General features: G+C 38.7%; 1 protein-coding gene across 1 annotated transcript in view; it reads left to right on the top strand.

Annotated features, from left to right (window-relative positions):
- The window catches only part of ITPR2 (inositol 1,4,5-trisphosphate receptor type 2), a 266,820-nt gene that overhangs the window by 141,902 nt on the left and 108,058 nt on the right, over nucleotides 1–16,860 (top strand). Inside the window, 3 exon segments of the mRNA XM_032186220.1 lie at nucleotides 2,936–3,126; nucleotides 3,957–4,099; nucleotides 6,088–6,196. Coding sequence (XP_032042111.1) covers nucleotides 2,936–3,126; nucleotides 3,957–4,099; nucleotides 6,088–6,196 — 443 coding nt within the window.

Raw genomic sequence — 16,860 nt, forward strand, 5'->3', positions numbered from 1 at the left:
CAGGCACTGTGACTCCACTTCAAGGCAGATTTCCAAATTAGTTGAAGACATGTTCTAGTCCATCATGGTAAGTATCCTGCTGGATACCTATTGTACCAGTTTATATACAGGCATGTAGCATGCTTTTTTCCCAAGTTCACCAGCCAAAGAAGGACAGAATTTTGCCCCCTCTTATCTCCTTTGTCTACCAGCTCTACATTGTAAGTTTGAGTTCTGTCCAAAAGTATTTCTAAGTGGAACAAAAATAAACATGCTTTTAAATATTTTATGTTCATACTTTAAGGGAGATTGACACATATTGAAGAGGAAAGCAGCCTACAACACCTAAATTAAAAATAAATATTTATGCTCACATTTGTTCATCAGCTTTCCAAAATGTAAAAATATGCTTCATGTTGTTTTAAATAATGAAATGTGAAACAAATGAAAGATAAACTTTCTACAAGCTGCAAAGAAGTAAGAAGACAAAGGCTTTGTTTACAGCTTAGACTTCAACAGTGCCCTTTGACAACCAATACAAATCTTAATTACAAATGGAATTATACATATAAGAACTGTTTTCAAAACAAAGGAGTATTTTTTTTCTCTCTCTGGTTTTCTTTATGATAGTTTTAATTAGCTGCAGCTCTTTGAACAATCATAGTCCTTGACTGCTACTCAGACATTGATGGAAGTTGTTAACTTCAAATGGCATCGTAGGACTACAGAAGTCTGGGTTTTCCTCTGAACAGCATGCTCCCCATTGCTAAATTTATTCCTGGGTATATCAGGATTCTGCATACATGCCACTCAGTTGAGAAGTAAGCATTGTCCAATAACATTCTAGTGATTAACATTAGGACACAATAAATTGCATTAATAGGCCACAGCACCCTAACCACCCTGGCAGAACTTTAATGGACTTCTTTAATAAAGTAAGCAGCAACAGGGCAAATGTGTCTTGAAAAACAATCCAGTCAAGTAACGTGGAAAACAGTCATTAGAAATAATGGCCAGCCATACATAGTATTTTCCTCATGATAATCCAGAACCTTGCCTTCAAAGCAAGTAGAGAATGGGAAGGAAAAATCAGCTACTAGTGTTGAAACTGCTGTGCTTCTGATGATGATGATTCATGTACGGTTGTTGTGAAACATGTCATCCCATCCTGACCTAAGCAACTTTTTTTTAGGTCTGTGTGGCAAGCTATTTAAAAGAAAGTGCTTGCCAGAAATAGAATAGGAGAGCTTTCTTCCATCCTAGTTAAGCACCCTAATCTGCAGTTGAAGGCTCTGGTCCTGCATCAGGATACACCTTCACAGGCACGGCTGAGCCAGGGACAGGAGGTACTCAAAGGATGAGGATGCATGTGACAGCATGCTTACTGTAGTCTGAGACTGGGGGTTGAGTTTTCACAGCCAATTTTAATTTTATTATAAATGTTGGCATTACAGTGTAGTATCTGGGAGTAGGGAAAGTTTCTGGCTGGGATCTGAGACTCACTGTGCTTGGCAACACACGAGCCTTCATTCATCAGAGCCATATACATGACTTTGTGCTTGCATGTACTCCTGTTGGTTTTGATGGATATCCTGTTTAGGAAAGAAGGGCATCTGTTGGCATCATGAGTTCAGGACCTAAAGTTTTAAGAAATGGGAGGGAGAGGTGGAATATTTTTGAAGCCTTCCACTTCTATGCAAAGCACTCGTGTTAGTGCAGAGCAGCAGGGAAATGCCTTAGAGAAATGACGTGCAGAACTTCAATATGGGCTAATGCTTTTTAAAAAGCATTTCAATAAGAAAAGAAAAAGTCAGTTACTATCAGCTTATGGTAGAAAACCTCAAATGAACTGTTTCCCCACTCAACTTCTCAGTTTATTAACCATAAACTGTGCTATGGAAACTAAATGAAAAGATGTAGAATATAAAGCCTAAAATAAGCCTTGTAAATGTGACCTAATCTTTCAAATAGAGGTATTTCTGCATCAATCCGTTGTTTATTTTTTGAATTTCAGACGGCTCATGCTGAGCCTTAGAAGAATGTCATTCTGATCTCCAGTGAAATCTATGGTTCTATGGAATGGAGAGATGCAGCTAGTACAAATATATTCATAGAGGAAAGGGCAGTTACCTTCTAGCATTGTCTTCCAAACTTTGTTTTCAAATAACAGTTCACTATGCAATGGTACTTTAATAGTGGATGCACTGTAAGAATTGGAACAAGTTGTCCCCCATTTTTTCCCTAATACTCTGTCTTTTGTTACCTCCTCCCTACCCCCAAGGTCTTAAAATAAACAAATAAATAAATCACACTATTGATCTGGATTTGGCAATTGTAGCTGTTTATCAGTTATATTGCAGTGATGTCCAAGAATCCCATAGCTTAACAATGCTGGCTGTGTAGGAAACTGAAGGAAGAGAAAAGAAGAGATTGTCTTTCAAATTTAATTTGTATGCTCTTGGTTTCTCAAGGACTTTGCAAGAAAAATAGGCAGAAAAGCAATGTACAGCACTTGGGATAAATTGACTAAATGTGCATAGGTCGACTAAGAAGAAGATCTTTCAAATTTACTCCTGAATACAGGAAAAACTAGCTGTTGAAAAAACAATGCGCATTCTTTTTGTTACTCTTATTAATATTTGTGGCTCTGATTTTTTATGAGTTAGTAAAAAAAAAAAAAAAGCTTTAAAAAAATAAATGTCAGTACCTATTAAAATACGTTGTGGAAATGATCCTCATCTCATTTTAAGTGGTACAGCTCACTTAACCAGAGTATATCTGATATTTACCAGCTTAGGTTTTGATCTGTATTTTAAAAACCCACTGAAGTGAAATCCCAGCCCCCATTCCATCGTCCCCCAACTTCAAGGATATTAGGATTTTGCATGCCTTGATCTGCAGAAGATTTTGAAGTTTTTCCCACTGTAAATTTCTTCTATTTTTCTTCCTCATAAAGCAAAGAACCGTGGGATTGCAATTCCAGTGGATTTGGATAGCCAGGTCAACACCTTGTTCATGAAGAGTCACTCTAACATGGTACAGAGGGCGGCGATGGGGTGGAGAATGTCAGCCCGCAGTGGACCTCGTTTTAAAGAAGCTCTTGGTGGGCCTGCCTGGGATTACAGAAATATAATAGAAAAACTACAGGTACAAAATAGCAAATGGCTTGGGTGCTAGTAATGGCGGTGCATTTGTCTAATATGGGCCAGGTGGGGAAAACATCAGAGAGAGACTCATTGCATTTGTAGTGCTGGATTACAGTGAACGTTGTACTTCTAGGTGGGAGGAACAGAGGACTCAGCTCTTCCTTGGTGTCTGTTCAAAGCGAAGCCAACACTCAGGGCCTTTTGATTCATGATCTGAATTAAGAAGTAGGTAGAGAGGGGTAGGAAGTGTGTTTTTTTTTACCCCAAAGTGATCCATAGAGAAGGATCTCCTTTCTGCCTTGTCATGGTCACATGTCATTGTCCTGTTTGGAGTGCAGAGGGAGGTACTGGGCTTTGGAGGTGCCATTATGTCAGGTTTGTGTCACTGGAGTTTACGTACGAGATGAAAATCACCTGTGTGGTTAAATAACATCAAGTGCTTATGGACTAAGAAAACAGTGGAACCCAGAAAAATGGAGGAACCCTACATACCCAGGAAGCAACACTTCAGGTGATATACTAACATCATGTATACATGTATGACAAGCAGTGTTTTTCCAGCACATCATCATCCTGACTGTTCCTGAGTGTTTCTGAGGCATTACTAAAGAGAAATTTGAAAGAGAATAGCAACACGAATAGTTATGGGCACCTTCCCCTCCTCACCCAGTTTGAGGAGTGACATGGAGAAAGGAATGAGGTTGCTTTACTGTAACCTGGGCTAACAAGTGCCAGAAATGGGTTGCGTAGCCCATAGTATTTTTCAGCTCCACAGCAACTTTCTTCTAGTTTTGTAGGTCAGCTGTAGTGACATTCCTTTTTACTTCCTAGGATGTAGTGTCCTCCTTGGAGCAGCAGTTCACTCCCATGATGCAAGCTGAATTCTCAGTGCTGGTTGATGTGCTGCACAGTCCAGAGCTACTTTTTCCTGAGGGGAGCGATGCCAGGATAAGATGTGGTGCTTTCATGTCCAAGTAAGTGGTTTACGGAGAGACCTATTTGCTTCTTTGGAAAAGATGACAGGGAGTTAAAATTTTCAACAGCACTCGCCTCTGATTTTCAACAGCGACTTAAGCATATAGGAGTCTTGAGTTCATATTGAAAGCTTAAATTGAGGTCTTTGGCTGCATGTTTTATGGTTCTTGGAGGTTTAGGAGTCTGGAGAGGAGTGGGGAGAGAGGTTTACTTGACTTGTCTGCCTAGAAATTTAATCTTAGTAGCTTGTTATGATTCTGACAGGCACAATCTACTTCTGTTTTCTCAGTGGGCTGCTTTTGCTATTAAGTTTCTTCAAATTGACAGCAGAAACTTGGACTTCCCATGGTAGAATCTTCAAGAATTCATAATGAAGTAGGGTGTGCAGTGCTATTTTTTTTGATAAAGCAGATAAATCTTTTGATTTTTATTTTAAACTGCCAACAGCTCTTTCTAAAATATATTTCACTGGCACCTTATCTGAGCCTGAATTATTAGATGCTTAATTTGCAGTTTGTGCATTGAAATAAAGATGTTCAATATTTTTTAATAGTCCTCTAGTGAGATGCCCTCTCTGCCCTTGAGAAACTCTAATTTAAACAGAGGTAATGTGAGGGAAACGGACACATTAGGCAGCTTGCCTGTTTCCTTGGCTTTCTGCATCTTCTGCAGAGGTAGTGTTATAACAATATAATTTATATTTTTGGAAAAATGAAACTAAATTCTGAGCTTGTCCCATCCCATCCCCTATGTCCAAACTCGTGTTCAAAGTCAGCACCAAATGAAGTCTAGGGCAGCTGAATGTGGCCCCTGTAATGCAATAAACAGCTTTCTCTTGTATTTAATTAACTTCCATGGCAAAGAATGTTTTGCAGGACTATGCAGGATATTGTAAGATAAAGATGTAACTCTTCACAAAATATTGTTAATACTGCAGGCCTGAGAGCAGATTTTTTTTGAACTCATAGCTCATGAATTTGGTTAACATGACCATGGGAAAGTCCTGCATGGTATTTCTACTGAGTCCCGGGTGGCCTTAGCACACAAACTCAGCAGTAACTTAAATATAATTGGTTCTGTTGTGCTACAGATGATGCAATGTCATCCCTCCTAACCCTGCTTTAGGTGTCTGTAATTTAGGATTGTTAATGGGTAGCCACAGTGCCTTTGCTGTGTGCTGATCGTAGGCCATAATATGAAGAACACTGTTCTGTCTACTGTAAGTCAACACTGGTACTGAAGGAAGAAAACCAGTCTAAGGCCTTCAGATATCTTCCTCTCTTCTGTTTTCACAGTAGCAATACAAGGACTTGCTCTGTACAGAGACTGAAAGGCTTCTTCTGGCATTCTGCTTTTTCTGCTTAAGCAGATTTAAAACTCAAACTCCCATCATAGTCTTAGTAGGAGGCAGAAATATACCTTGTTTTCTGACTGTAAAACAGTCCTGTAAAGTTGTGTGAATGTGTAAACAACGGTTATGTTTCATCCAAATAACTGCATTTCTGAATGACTCCATGTAAAGTTTTAGGAATGCTTTGGAGATTCCTCTGGATCCTTTTGAGTGGATGCTGTTTGCTAATTATATGATAAATATTATTATAAACACCACTGGGGTTGGAAGTTGTATAAAGGCTATAGCTTTTAAAATTTGAAAAAGTATGGTGAAGACTAATTACCTTTAAATAAACGTTAAGATGAATGCATGCTTATCTCTAAATAGATAAAGAAAGGGTGAAAGAGCAAGTTTGGATCTTAATCTGCAAGCATTCAGGAAAAAGTGGATGTATAATTCTGCCTTCTGTATGGCAAGAAGATATACAAATCGTAACAAAAAACAACACATTGAAAGTCCCATTTCCTTTTTCTCTTGTCTACTTTTATTTCCTTGAGGAAAAATACAGCGACAGGTGATTTTTGCATGAAGAAATTGTAGCATGGCTTAGTAACAATGTGCAATGCTCTTTAAGGTTTAATATTTTACTTTAAGGTTGATTAATCACACAAAGAAGCTAATGGAGAAAGAAGAAAAGCTCTGCATTAAAATTCTTCAGACATTACGAGAAATGCTTGACAAGAAAACTAACTTTGCGGAAGAGGTACTGCTACCATTTTACTATTAAACATAGAACTAATTGTGTGGTATTAAAATGTTGGCTCTAGGAAAGTAGCAGAATTTGACATGTTTTCAATTTCCTACATGTTTTAAAGATGATGTGGTGTCTCAGAAACAATGTGGCAAGACAAAGTAAGATTTAAACAAAAGAAACTATGTGCCTTACATGGATAATTTTGTATCAGGGACTCTGCAAGAGTTAAAGCAATAAATGAGCAGCAGCAAGTGTTGGTATATGTGATCATTATGTATTAAGTATCCTGTATTTCTGGAAACTAGTCCTTAGGTCTGACATCTGACTTTATGTAGCATATAATCAATTGAAAACATAAGTTTTTTTAATTACAAGTGTACAGTTTTTCCCCATTGCCCGTGGTACCAGACTGTTGTAATGCATTTACTTAAGGATCATAAATGTGTGACCAAAATATGTAATGTTCAAACAGAGTTGCCAGTTTTATGGAGAGCTGACATAGTCTGTACTCTATAAAGTGTCTAATTTTTTGCACCTATTAACACTCCTCCCTCTCCTCATGTTACCCAGTTTTGTCTCACAAAAAACTTTTTCAAATATTTACTTCACTTTGCCTTGTGCCTTTGAATATTGATAGCTAGATTCAGATTTATATCTCAGTTGTCCCCTTCTAGAAGTTTTAAGCTTGATCCCTGTACATTTTGTGTGGTTTCTTATCCATATTTCTTAGAATTCCCCCGAATTCTTTCAGTATTATTCATTCTAAAATGTGAATCACAGAACTATTACCTAATCTTTCCCTGCCATTATTTTCATTTGTTCACAGCTGACATGTTTAGTCAAGTATGTTCATGGGTTTCACTTCATTTTGAGAAAATATGCTGATCACAACCAAGCATCACACTGTTTCACTGTCTTAGGCTTTTGCACCCAAATATTTTGACATGTCTAAGTAACAGTGCTCATTCATACTATTGTACCTGGCAAAATTATCCGCCATTCAGATATAAAAGCTATGAGAATTAAGCTTAGTCCTAATCTAACGTGGAGAAAAAAGTATATATATTTTTTTGGTGACTAAGATGTCTGTGCCTATTTCTGAATGTATGAGACTTACTTTTCGGTTAAGTGTTTTGGTCCAGTCAAATGATGTGATAAAGTAGCAAGACGCTCTCTTCTCTTTGTGATAAATAAGCCATATATTAGAAATGTGAAACATTCACATTGCCTTTGTTTTGACTGTATACTATTTGTTTTGATTTCAACATATGGACATAAGAACATGTCACCCAGGCTAGACAGGATAAAAGAATCTCAATGCAGAACAGTGAAATGAAGACAAAGGTGAAATAGCAAAACATTAGCCTTTCTCTATACAGAGACAACGAGAGCACACAGAGCAAACCAACCTGCTCTTCATCTCCTGTAAATAAGCTAGCTCAAAGAAGAATGTGGTTAGGCCTGGGCAGAAAGATGTGGGTGGTTTTTTTTAATGTTATGACAAGAGTTTCACAGGTGAAGTAGAAATTATTCTTAGTTATTATTCTTTCCTACTCTGATAGCTTTCTGGGTCCATAATCTCACTGCATCACATTGAAAAACCTACTTGCTTTTGTAACTGTATGTTATGAAGAACTGTGCCAAACCTCTCCAAAACAGTTGCGTGACCCATCAAAAGTTAACAGTATCTCAGAACTATGTGGGGGAAGAAAAGCAATGAGCAATGCTTCAACATAAGACTTCTAAAAACAAAACAAAAAACCTTTCCTGTTCTAACTGCTCTTTGTTCCCAGTTGCGGATGCTGATAAGCTAAGATTGAGTGAGGCCACCAGAGGGATTGTGCTCCATTGGTATGTAAGGACACTTCACCCATCCAGCCCAGCCTCTGATTCTCAGGAGATGATGTCAAGAAGTGTATGCCCAGACCCCTCTCTTACCTCTACCATCTCAGTAGCGGCAAGGGCATGATGGATGGAAGAGCTGTTTGGGAAACAGAATTTCTCCTTCACACTGTAACATGAATCCCATAAATTTTACATGTGAGGCACATAATGAGTCAGTGCAAACAAATAAATGAGTAAACAAGCGTGTATGATTTGCAAGCGCATCTCTGGCTTTCTACTCTTATGAGTCATTGTTCACAATATGGCCTTCAAAATAGCAAAAATAACACAATGAGTAGCCTGTTGAGCATTTCCAACTTTTTTTGAGCTGTGATGTCAATGCCTGCAATGTTATTTAATTGTGTTATGCTGATACTAAAAAAATAAAGTAAATATTTAACAGTAACACCAGAACAAAGCTACATAGGGACATGTGATTCTCCGACAGAGAGTCTGAGTTTGTTATTCATCCATCATAATGTATTTTGTGTGATAAATTTGACAGAAATGGTAAACCTTTGCTACTGCAGACTTTATCACAGTAAGAAACCTGGAAGAAATAATGAAATAAGATTTCACCCTCTCTTTATTTCCTTTTACTTCCCACAGTTAAGATCCAGGTCTAGGAACCTGGCCTTCTATTGTCTTTGTTTTTCGTTTGGCCACTTACCTTTCATTTGCCTACCATTTGTTTTGTTGAAGGAACAGTAGGAAAAGACAGCCTTAGGAGCTTATTTCACTATTTGTAAACCTTTTCCCAATCCTTCCCACATCCATTCCCTCGAGTCAACTTTATTGTTGAGCCTCCCTCTACTGGTGTATTTCTGGGCTGTGCTGCTCGTGCTTTCCTGTCTCCATCCTTAGTTGTACTTGGTTTGCCTTTGAGGCAGTGCTTGCTTGTGCATTGTTTTGCTTAGTGCTGCAACATCTGATTGTGTTAGGAATGAAAGTTTAATTTCAGAAGTTTGATTTAAAGTATATAAATGGCACATTAAAGCTCTTGGTCATTGATTGGCTTTCATAAGTAATTGCAGGTGATTATCACATTCTCCCTGGAGTTCTGTGTTAAGTCCTAGTCCTATTTGTATTGATTAGGTAACTAACAGGAATGAAACTTGATCTACAGGCTCTCTCTTACATCAGACTCTTCCAGAACTGTGCTAAGGCACTTGGGTGAAGCAGTATGTGGAGGAAGTCAACAGTTATCTCTTCCTATACTATGGTATAGATAAAAGTATACTTTAGATTAACTGTTTAAGAACAGAAACAGGAGAGACTGCAAGGAATACACTTGGGCTAGATCCATTCCATCTGTTTTTGTTTTTTATTGCTGGTGGGTTTTATACCCATTTTACAAGAACAGAGGGAACTTAGTCTAGAATTTCTCAAATTTTTATTCAAGTCTTTTTCTTGACTTTTGCCATAGTGCTTTATTTCAGTTTAATTCATCTGTGAATGCTGACTGCAGACCTCAGAATATGTGTTTCAGAATATGGAGAACATTTCCAAAAGCATCTGAGAGATGTAGGCCACAGATAACACTTTGTAAATGACTAGAGCAGAGTAACATTATCTCGCTGCCCTGCTGAAAGCAACTGTCCCTACAACAGTGCTGGTGGGCTAGGAGAGGTGAGTGCTCCCAGCTGCTTCAAAGAGAGTTCAGAAGCTTAATTTAAACCCACCCTCAGTGAATTGGATGAAGTTGTTGAACTCTGACTAAAGTGTGCTCTTATAGCAACATCTCAGCCCACTCTGCTGACGTGTTAGTGCATGTACGTGTTAGGGCATGTACAACCTTCTGATTTCCCAGTTGTTCTTAAATGAAGCCAACATCTCTGGGAAAAAAATACTCTCTCTGATAACATGCATATTTGACAAGTTTACTGTAACATTATTGGCTGGTCAGAGTGTTGATAGATCATAGTTCATAAAAGAATATGGCAGAATCCAAGGGTGTATATCCTGCCAAATGGTAGTTCCTAGATAAAACATAGTCATAAATAGACTGAACGCTTCAGTAAGGGTTATTTGTGCTGCAGAAATTTTTATACCTCTTTACTGCTTTAGGTGTTGAACTACAGTATAAATAATTGAAAACTTGCAGTATTTTTTAAGTGTCAGCAGAACAAAGACTAAGTAAGCTGCTTAATTGTCAGAAATACTTAGTTGTGCTTCTCACTTTGTTTTTGTTTTTTGTTTTTTGTTTTTTCCTGGAAAAACTCCTGAAAAATATTCTCTTTATCTTAATACATTTGCACCAGCTTTATGATTTAAAATCATAGAATTTCCATTAAAACTTCCAGTTTGGATTGTTAACATTTCTGTATTCCACTTTAGTTCTGAGATGTAAGTGAACCTCCCCTCTTCTTTTTCAGCAACAGCACCAAATGTACATGTGAAATTTAGTACAGCTTCTTTTTCACTACAAACTTCCCAGATGTTGCCACTATTGACTATTGGTCATTTTGTGCCAGAACGTGTGTCTTTTCATGTGCAGCTGTTGAGAAAGCTTGAATGAATTTTTCAAAAGGAATAAAAAGTCCCAGTTCATGAATGTATTGATCTAGCAGTCAAGCTGAAACCAGTGGGAGCTGCAGGTCTTTTTCTGATGGGAAAAATGGTCTCATTGTGTGCCTTAGAAGCCAGCAGAGGTTTCTGGGAGTCATTGCAGTGTCGTCCCACTGTTGCAGTTCCTAATCAAAGACATTTCTGAGTTACATTGCCTTCTATTCTATTACCTCATCCTTTCAAGATGGTTTTACTTGTTTGCATCTGTGAATTAGACAGCATTCAGATAAATAACATATGTAGGTAAAAAAAATAAGTGGGGAAATAAGGAATGTTTCAGAACATGAGGGCTTGCTATAATGTATTATAACTTAAAAGGACACTTATTTTAAGTGGAAGAAAGAACAGGATGTGAAATACCTTTATTTGTGTTACTACTCACATTTTGGGTTAGTGGCACTACAAATGTTCTGAAGTGTCGTATTTACTTTTTCACCAATTTTGCTGTCTGCTTTGTTTTTGATCATATAGGAAAATGACTATGCACAAGCCTGATTTTTTTTTACCTGTTATCAATATTCTCCTTACGAAGTTCAGAGAAACTGTAATGTAATATGGGGTTAGAAATACTATTGGAGAATGTTTAAGCTCAATGCTGTTTATAACAATTCTTTAAACAAAAAAAAAAATACATTTGAGGTGGTAAAGGGCATTTTTACAGTGCCTTGCATTAAAACATCTTGCATTAAAACCTTACCTTAGGAAAGCAGCCACAGTTTGGAAGGATCTGGAGGTGCAGGGAGGAAAAGCATTTGGTTAGCTTTAGCTGTGGCAGGCTGGTTGCTATGACCAGTACATGCTTCTGTTATGGTCAAGAAGCTACTGTTCTGAATTTGTCACAACAATTATGTGTGGCAGAAAGTTCAAATACTGGTGGGACAAACCCCTCTGTCTGTATGAGGGTTTACATGAAGGCAGTGGTCTGTGGTGGAACCTAAGCCAGCACTGATTCAATGCAGTGGAAGATTCAAGCTTTGCTATTGCCATGAATCCTCTGAGCCAGTAATTGCAGCAGAAGGAGTGTCAGAGCATTCAGATACACAAGACTAAACAGTAAATGTGGTCAGACCCTTAAAGTGCGGTAATTCCTCATTATACCCATATGCTGACATTTTACAAGCCAAAGAAATAAAAACCTACAACAAAACAAATTAATGCAGTTTCACTCTACCCCCTCTCTAGCTGGAAACTGGAATAATTAAGCACAGAGATACCACAAAGCAGGTGATGCTGTTGTTTTTACTAGCTAGGTGTTGTTAGCCTTGGTATTTAGTGCCTCAGGCCATCAGCCACTAAGGCATATTGTTACTGCTGCACATTTCTGGTGCTTTGACACACAGCATAAAATAGACTAATCTGAAGTAAATTCCCTAATCTTAGTGGTAATTCTGTAATGTGCATTGTTCTGGACCATCTCTAGATATTCTACTGGCTTTCTAATCATCAACATTTTATAGAGATGTATTTTGATTCTAGTGCAAGAACCTGTAAGTGGAACAACTCAGGCTATGCAAAGCATGACTTCTTTTTAAGGGACACTTTTTTTCTGTAAGTCACGGGCAGCAGGCATTTGATCCAGATTTGGACTGTCATCTGCTTGTGTTTGGAGGGATGTTCAAAGCCCCTTGACTTAGGCCAGTTGTGAGGTGCTTGTTGTGGTGTGTGTAGAGCGTAGTCTCAAGCAGAGTGCATTTTGTTCAACCTGAAGAGGAACTTCAAAACTGAAAGTCATCTGTCAAGGACAGGTAGGAGACAGCATTTCTAACCTCTTCTGAAGTGTAAAGTCATGACCTAGTGAAAGACAAACACTTTAATCTGCTGTGGTGAGAGTGAAGCACATGCCTTCTTTACAGGACTGGGTGCTTTGATTTTGCCCTCTCTTTAATATGTAATTAACTGTCACCATCATCCAAATATATTATCTCTGGAGACTTTAAGGCACTTTTAAATCAGCTGATAGTTGAGTGAGCAGCGGTGTTCACTGCTTATCGGTATTTATTTTTCTTTCTTTCAAAACCTTTGTTTTGCATTTATTTATTCATTTGTTCTCCAAATCTTAAAAAAATCTAGTAGCAGGATACCAAGACTGAGAAAATGTGTGATTGTAAATACATTTCCTTCTAAAGACCGTAGCCTCCCAGCAGCTCATATTTATCACATTTTCTTTTCACAGAATATGATATGTTGTTATCCAGATTTTTTTTTCAGAAATGTTAAGTCTGAATCTTAAATGACAAATTGTTTTAGAACTTGTGTCATCTGCCCTTCTCACATATATCCTTCCTCTGAAGGAGCATCTGATACTGTAAAATATTTTTCTGTAGATACTGATTTAGGCAGTATCAGACAAAACAATAACAAACTAGAGTAGCTTTTCCTTGCTTTGAACTTCAAATGTCCAACTTGTGCTCTGTAATTTCCCCTCTGCATAGCGTTTGTGACATTTTAATACTCCATGTATTTTTCCTTCATTTTTTCACATGAATTCCTTTCTATGGATCTGATCTGAAGAACAGCAAAGCCAGCAGAGAGATTCCAACCTATTGCAAACTGTTTGGCATCCTTCCCTATTAATACTACTTTTTGTTAAAAGCAAACAGAAGAGAGTGCAAGGGAAAGGAGCTGCTTAATAAAGGAAACCTTCACAGACCTCTGAATATGCTTCATGTCACCTTACTCAAGTACAAAATTGCCGAACCTGATCAGGATCCTTTATATAAAGAACAAAAATTGGGTTATTTTTTGTTTTTCTGTTATAAATACATGTAGGATGGATTTTACTAAAGATTTCAGTTCATCTAGAATTTAAATTCCATGCTCATTAAAGCTATTTGAATTGAGTTCTATGTCATGAAAGCATTGGGATCAAGGTTTTATTTCTGTCTGACTTTATTTATTTATTTTAAATTGTGACTAAAACAGCCAAAGATTTTTAGGAATTTAGTAGAAGGTTCTAGCAGATACTAGGTTGGCAAGGGGATAGGTGACCAAAGGTGTGTTGTAGATTAGTAAATACATGGAGTCAGCAGTTTTATCACATGGTTCACATCTACAGATTTGAGGAATTTTGTGTGAGAATGTATTCATACGTGTAAATGTAAATATTTATTTTAGATAGATGATTTATTCGTATTACATCTCTTTTTGCAATGAGCACCGTATTACCTCCATGGTGGAGTCATATTAGAAGATGAATATTTGAATGTGCTTTCTGTGTCCTGCCATGTTGTTTTGTTTTTAATGGAGTACGTGTTCTTGCTTAGAATTTAAAGTGTGTAATGTGTCTTAATGCTCTTACTCAACATGAGGAAAAATACAATTCCCATGGCCAACCAAATTTTAGCAATTGGTACTTGTTTAAAGTATCCGGGTCACATCCTGAGAAGCCAGTATCTGTGCTTATTCTCAGAGGAAGAACAAGTCATATAGGTGCAGTATGTATTTTCCTACCCTGCCTGCCCAGTACTAGGAGGAGCTGTACTGAGGTGAGAAAGGAAGTTCCAAGAAATGTGTGAGTGATGAGTATGGGGGGAGAAACAAATTGCAGGCATCATGATATCTTGGATAGCTGCAGTTATTCTGGGGTGTTAGGAAGTTTTTCTGTCCCCCCTTCCCGCCCCCCCCCCCCCCCACCACACACTTCTATGTATTAATTGCTATACATCAAGCCTACGTTTGTGAGCAGTTACTGTATCTCTGCTGGGGAATGTTTGTAATTTTTATTGATGAGCACGGAGGAGTGCTGCAGTATCATAGAGACCACTGTGTGGCAACTGTGGACTTCTCAAAAATGTCTCCTGTCTGTGGGAGCAGGTCAGCTGCTGATGCTTCTGCACAGACGAATTCCCACAGCAGTCAAATGTGTGCAGTCATGGAGAGGGCAAGAGAAAATGTCTCCTTCAGTCTTGAATTTCCTTGGAATGGAGAAGGGTTGTTTTGTTTTGTGGTTTTTGTTGTTGTTGTTGTTGACTGTCACAAATTTGCTGTTGCTTTATTTAATATGTTTGAGCAACAGCCCTGTTTGTACTTTGCAATTGCACCAGAGATAGCAGTGAGCAGAATTCAATGCATTGTATTAAGGATGGCCAATGAATATTTATGATAGACCTAGGGAGCCAGTAATAAAAATGAAATCGGCATGATGCCACTAGATCCAAATCTTTGATCTCTGTTTTAAGAGAAAATACAATAAAGCAGGGGATAATGGACTCATTATAATGGAATGGTTAGTTATGGTTAGTTAGGGCAGCATGAATATAGGTGGTGTTACATGAATGCTTTAGTCAAACATTTTTGACTCGGTAATGTGTTTTAGGAATGGAGTTGCTAAAGAAAACCTCAGTTTATGGTATTGTTTGGTTTTGTCAGTCCAAACACGAAGAACTAAGGATGCATCTCTTTCAGATACCAGGGTGGGCTATGCTCTCGCCTTTCTCAGGGAAGCAAAGGCAGTAAGAGCCAGCAAGGCCTTTCTGCTTGGCCTCTCGCTGTGCTTCTGCTCCTGGCTTTCACCCTGTGAGCAGGAAGGGTTACAAGAAGGTGGCAGTTGCACTCTGTTTCCTGTCCAGGCTGTCTTGTCAAATGAGAGAGGATGCTTGGGGTTGTTGCAGAGAGAGGAAGGCTCAGGGTTAGGCATCACCCAGGAAGATGCAAGGGCCCTGGCTACAGACATGCCTCAGATGGAGCCTCTTTCCTCCATCTGGAGCCGGGAGAGACTAGTGCAATGTGCAGACACACATTGCCTAATGTGGGGAAGCCTAATGAAGGAGTCTGTATTTGAAAGGGATGGGGAGCAGTAGCGAGTGAGCTATTTTTCTTGTTAATAGTTGCAATTACTTGCCTAACACCCCGGCCACGCTAAGCAAGAAGCAGAGGAGGGTTGATCCCAGGCCACAGATGAAAGCTGATCTTGAAGTCTCTGTTTAGCCAGACATGAGGAGGAAATGGAAACTCACTGTTTTCTGATTTGTTTCATACTGATGTAATTTCTAAGGGACTTCATCACTAATGACATCTGGCAAGGGATTAGTCCATACTGTGGTCCAACTCCCTCTCCTCACTCCCTCCTCCCCCTTTTCAAGGAAAAGAAAGTATATGCTATATTGAACTTCAGAAAAGAGCTATTAAGCAACCACAGTACCACAGTAACTGCTTCTGATACGGGTTTTTTGTCTGATGAGGATTTTACCCAGCATGTTTGGCCTTGGAGGAGCGCCTGAGTAGTATTGCCAGCTGGAATTGTCAGAGCTGCTTTGTCTTCTGTCCCAGGAAAACAGAAGCCTGGCGGGCAGTCACTCTTGCTCTTATTTCATATCCCTGCTTAGTCAGAGTTGCCAACCCTAAGCATTGAAAGTCCTGAGTCAGGCCACAAACAAATCGTGAGATTTGGCTTGAAAATCATGAGATTTTTTTAATTGCAAGTACTTTATTTGGGATTCCTTTGAGCCTTTGGAGTGTCTTTTCTTCAAACTTTTATTCTACAAATCCCAGAGCTTGAAATATGCTTTACTGAATTATGCACACGCTTGTTTACTTAAATGAAAGCGAGGTTCATTTTTGGTTACCTGACCTCTGGAGTTCCCAGGGAAAAGACCAGAATATCTACATGATGTGCGTTGACCAGGCTGTTCAATGAGGAGCCTGTTCTGGAGTTGATGATTACCTTGAGGATTATGAGCTTAATTATCTCGGTGTCACTTTGACCCCTGGGCTTTTTGCAGAGAGCTTTTTTTTTAGGCAGAGTCTGAAAGTGTTCTTTCAGTTTATGGCAATGAGCGCTTTGTGCAGGTTGTGCCTTGCTTACCTTGCAACAGCTTTTCATGGGTGGCATGTGGCATCTTGCCAGTGAAGTCTGATTATTCCATTTTCTTCCAGCTGCAGTTTCATCATCAGTCAGGTCTTGCTCAGAGGGTGCACGTGCGAATGCTTTCTGTCATAAACAGTCACATGTGTAACGTGCTGATGTGCATGGATGTCAGTGAGAGGCTGTACGGGCTCTCGGCTGACCTGTGAGAAAAGGAAGCTTGCTTTTAAGGTTTGGACTAGTGTTAATAACTCCAGATGCAGAGCTGTCACTTAGGGTTGGGGCAAGGACCTTATCAGTCTGGAAATTCCTCTTGGCAGAGTTGTCCAAAACATTTTGTCTCTAAGTACTGAGGAGTTACACTAGTGATGTCTCCTTATATACCTTTTTCCTGCAAGCCTTTTATCCTCTTCCACCC

This window comes from Aythya fuligula, chromosome 1 (assembly GCF_009819795.1).
Source record: "Aythya fuligula isolate bAytFul2 chromosome 1, bAytFul2.pri, whole genome shotgun sequence".
Classification (NCBI taxonomy): Eukaryota; Metazoa; Chordata; class Aves; order Anseriformes; family Anatidae; genus Aythya; species Aythya fuligula.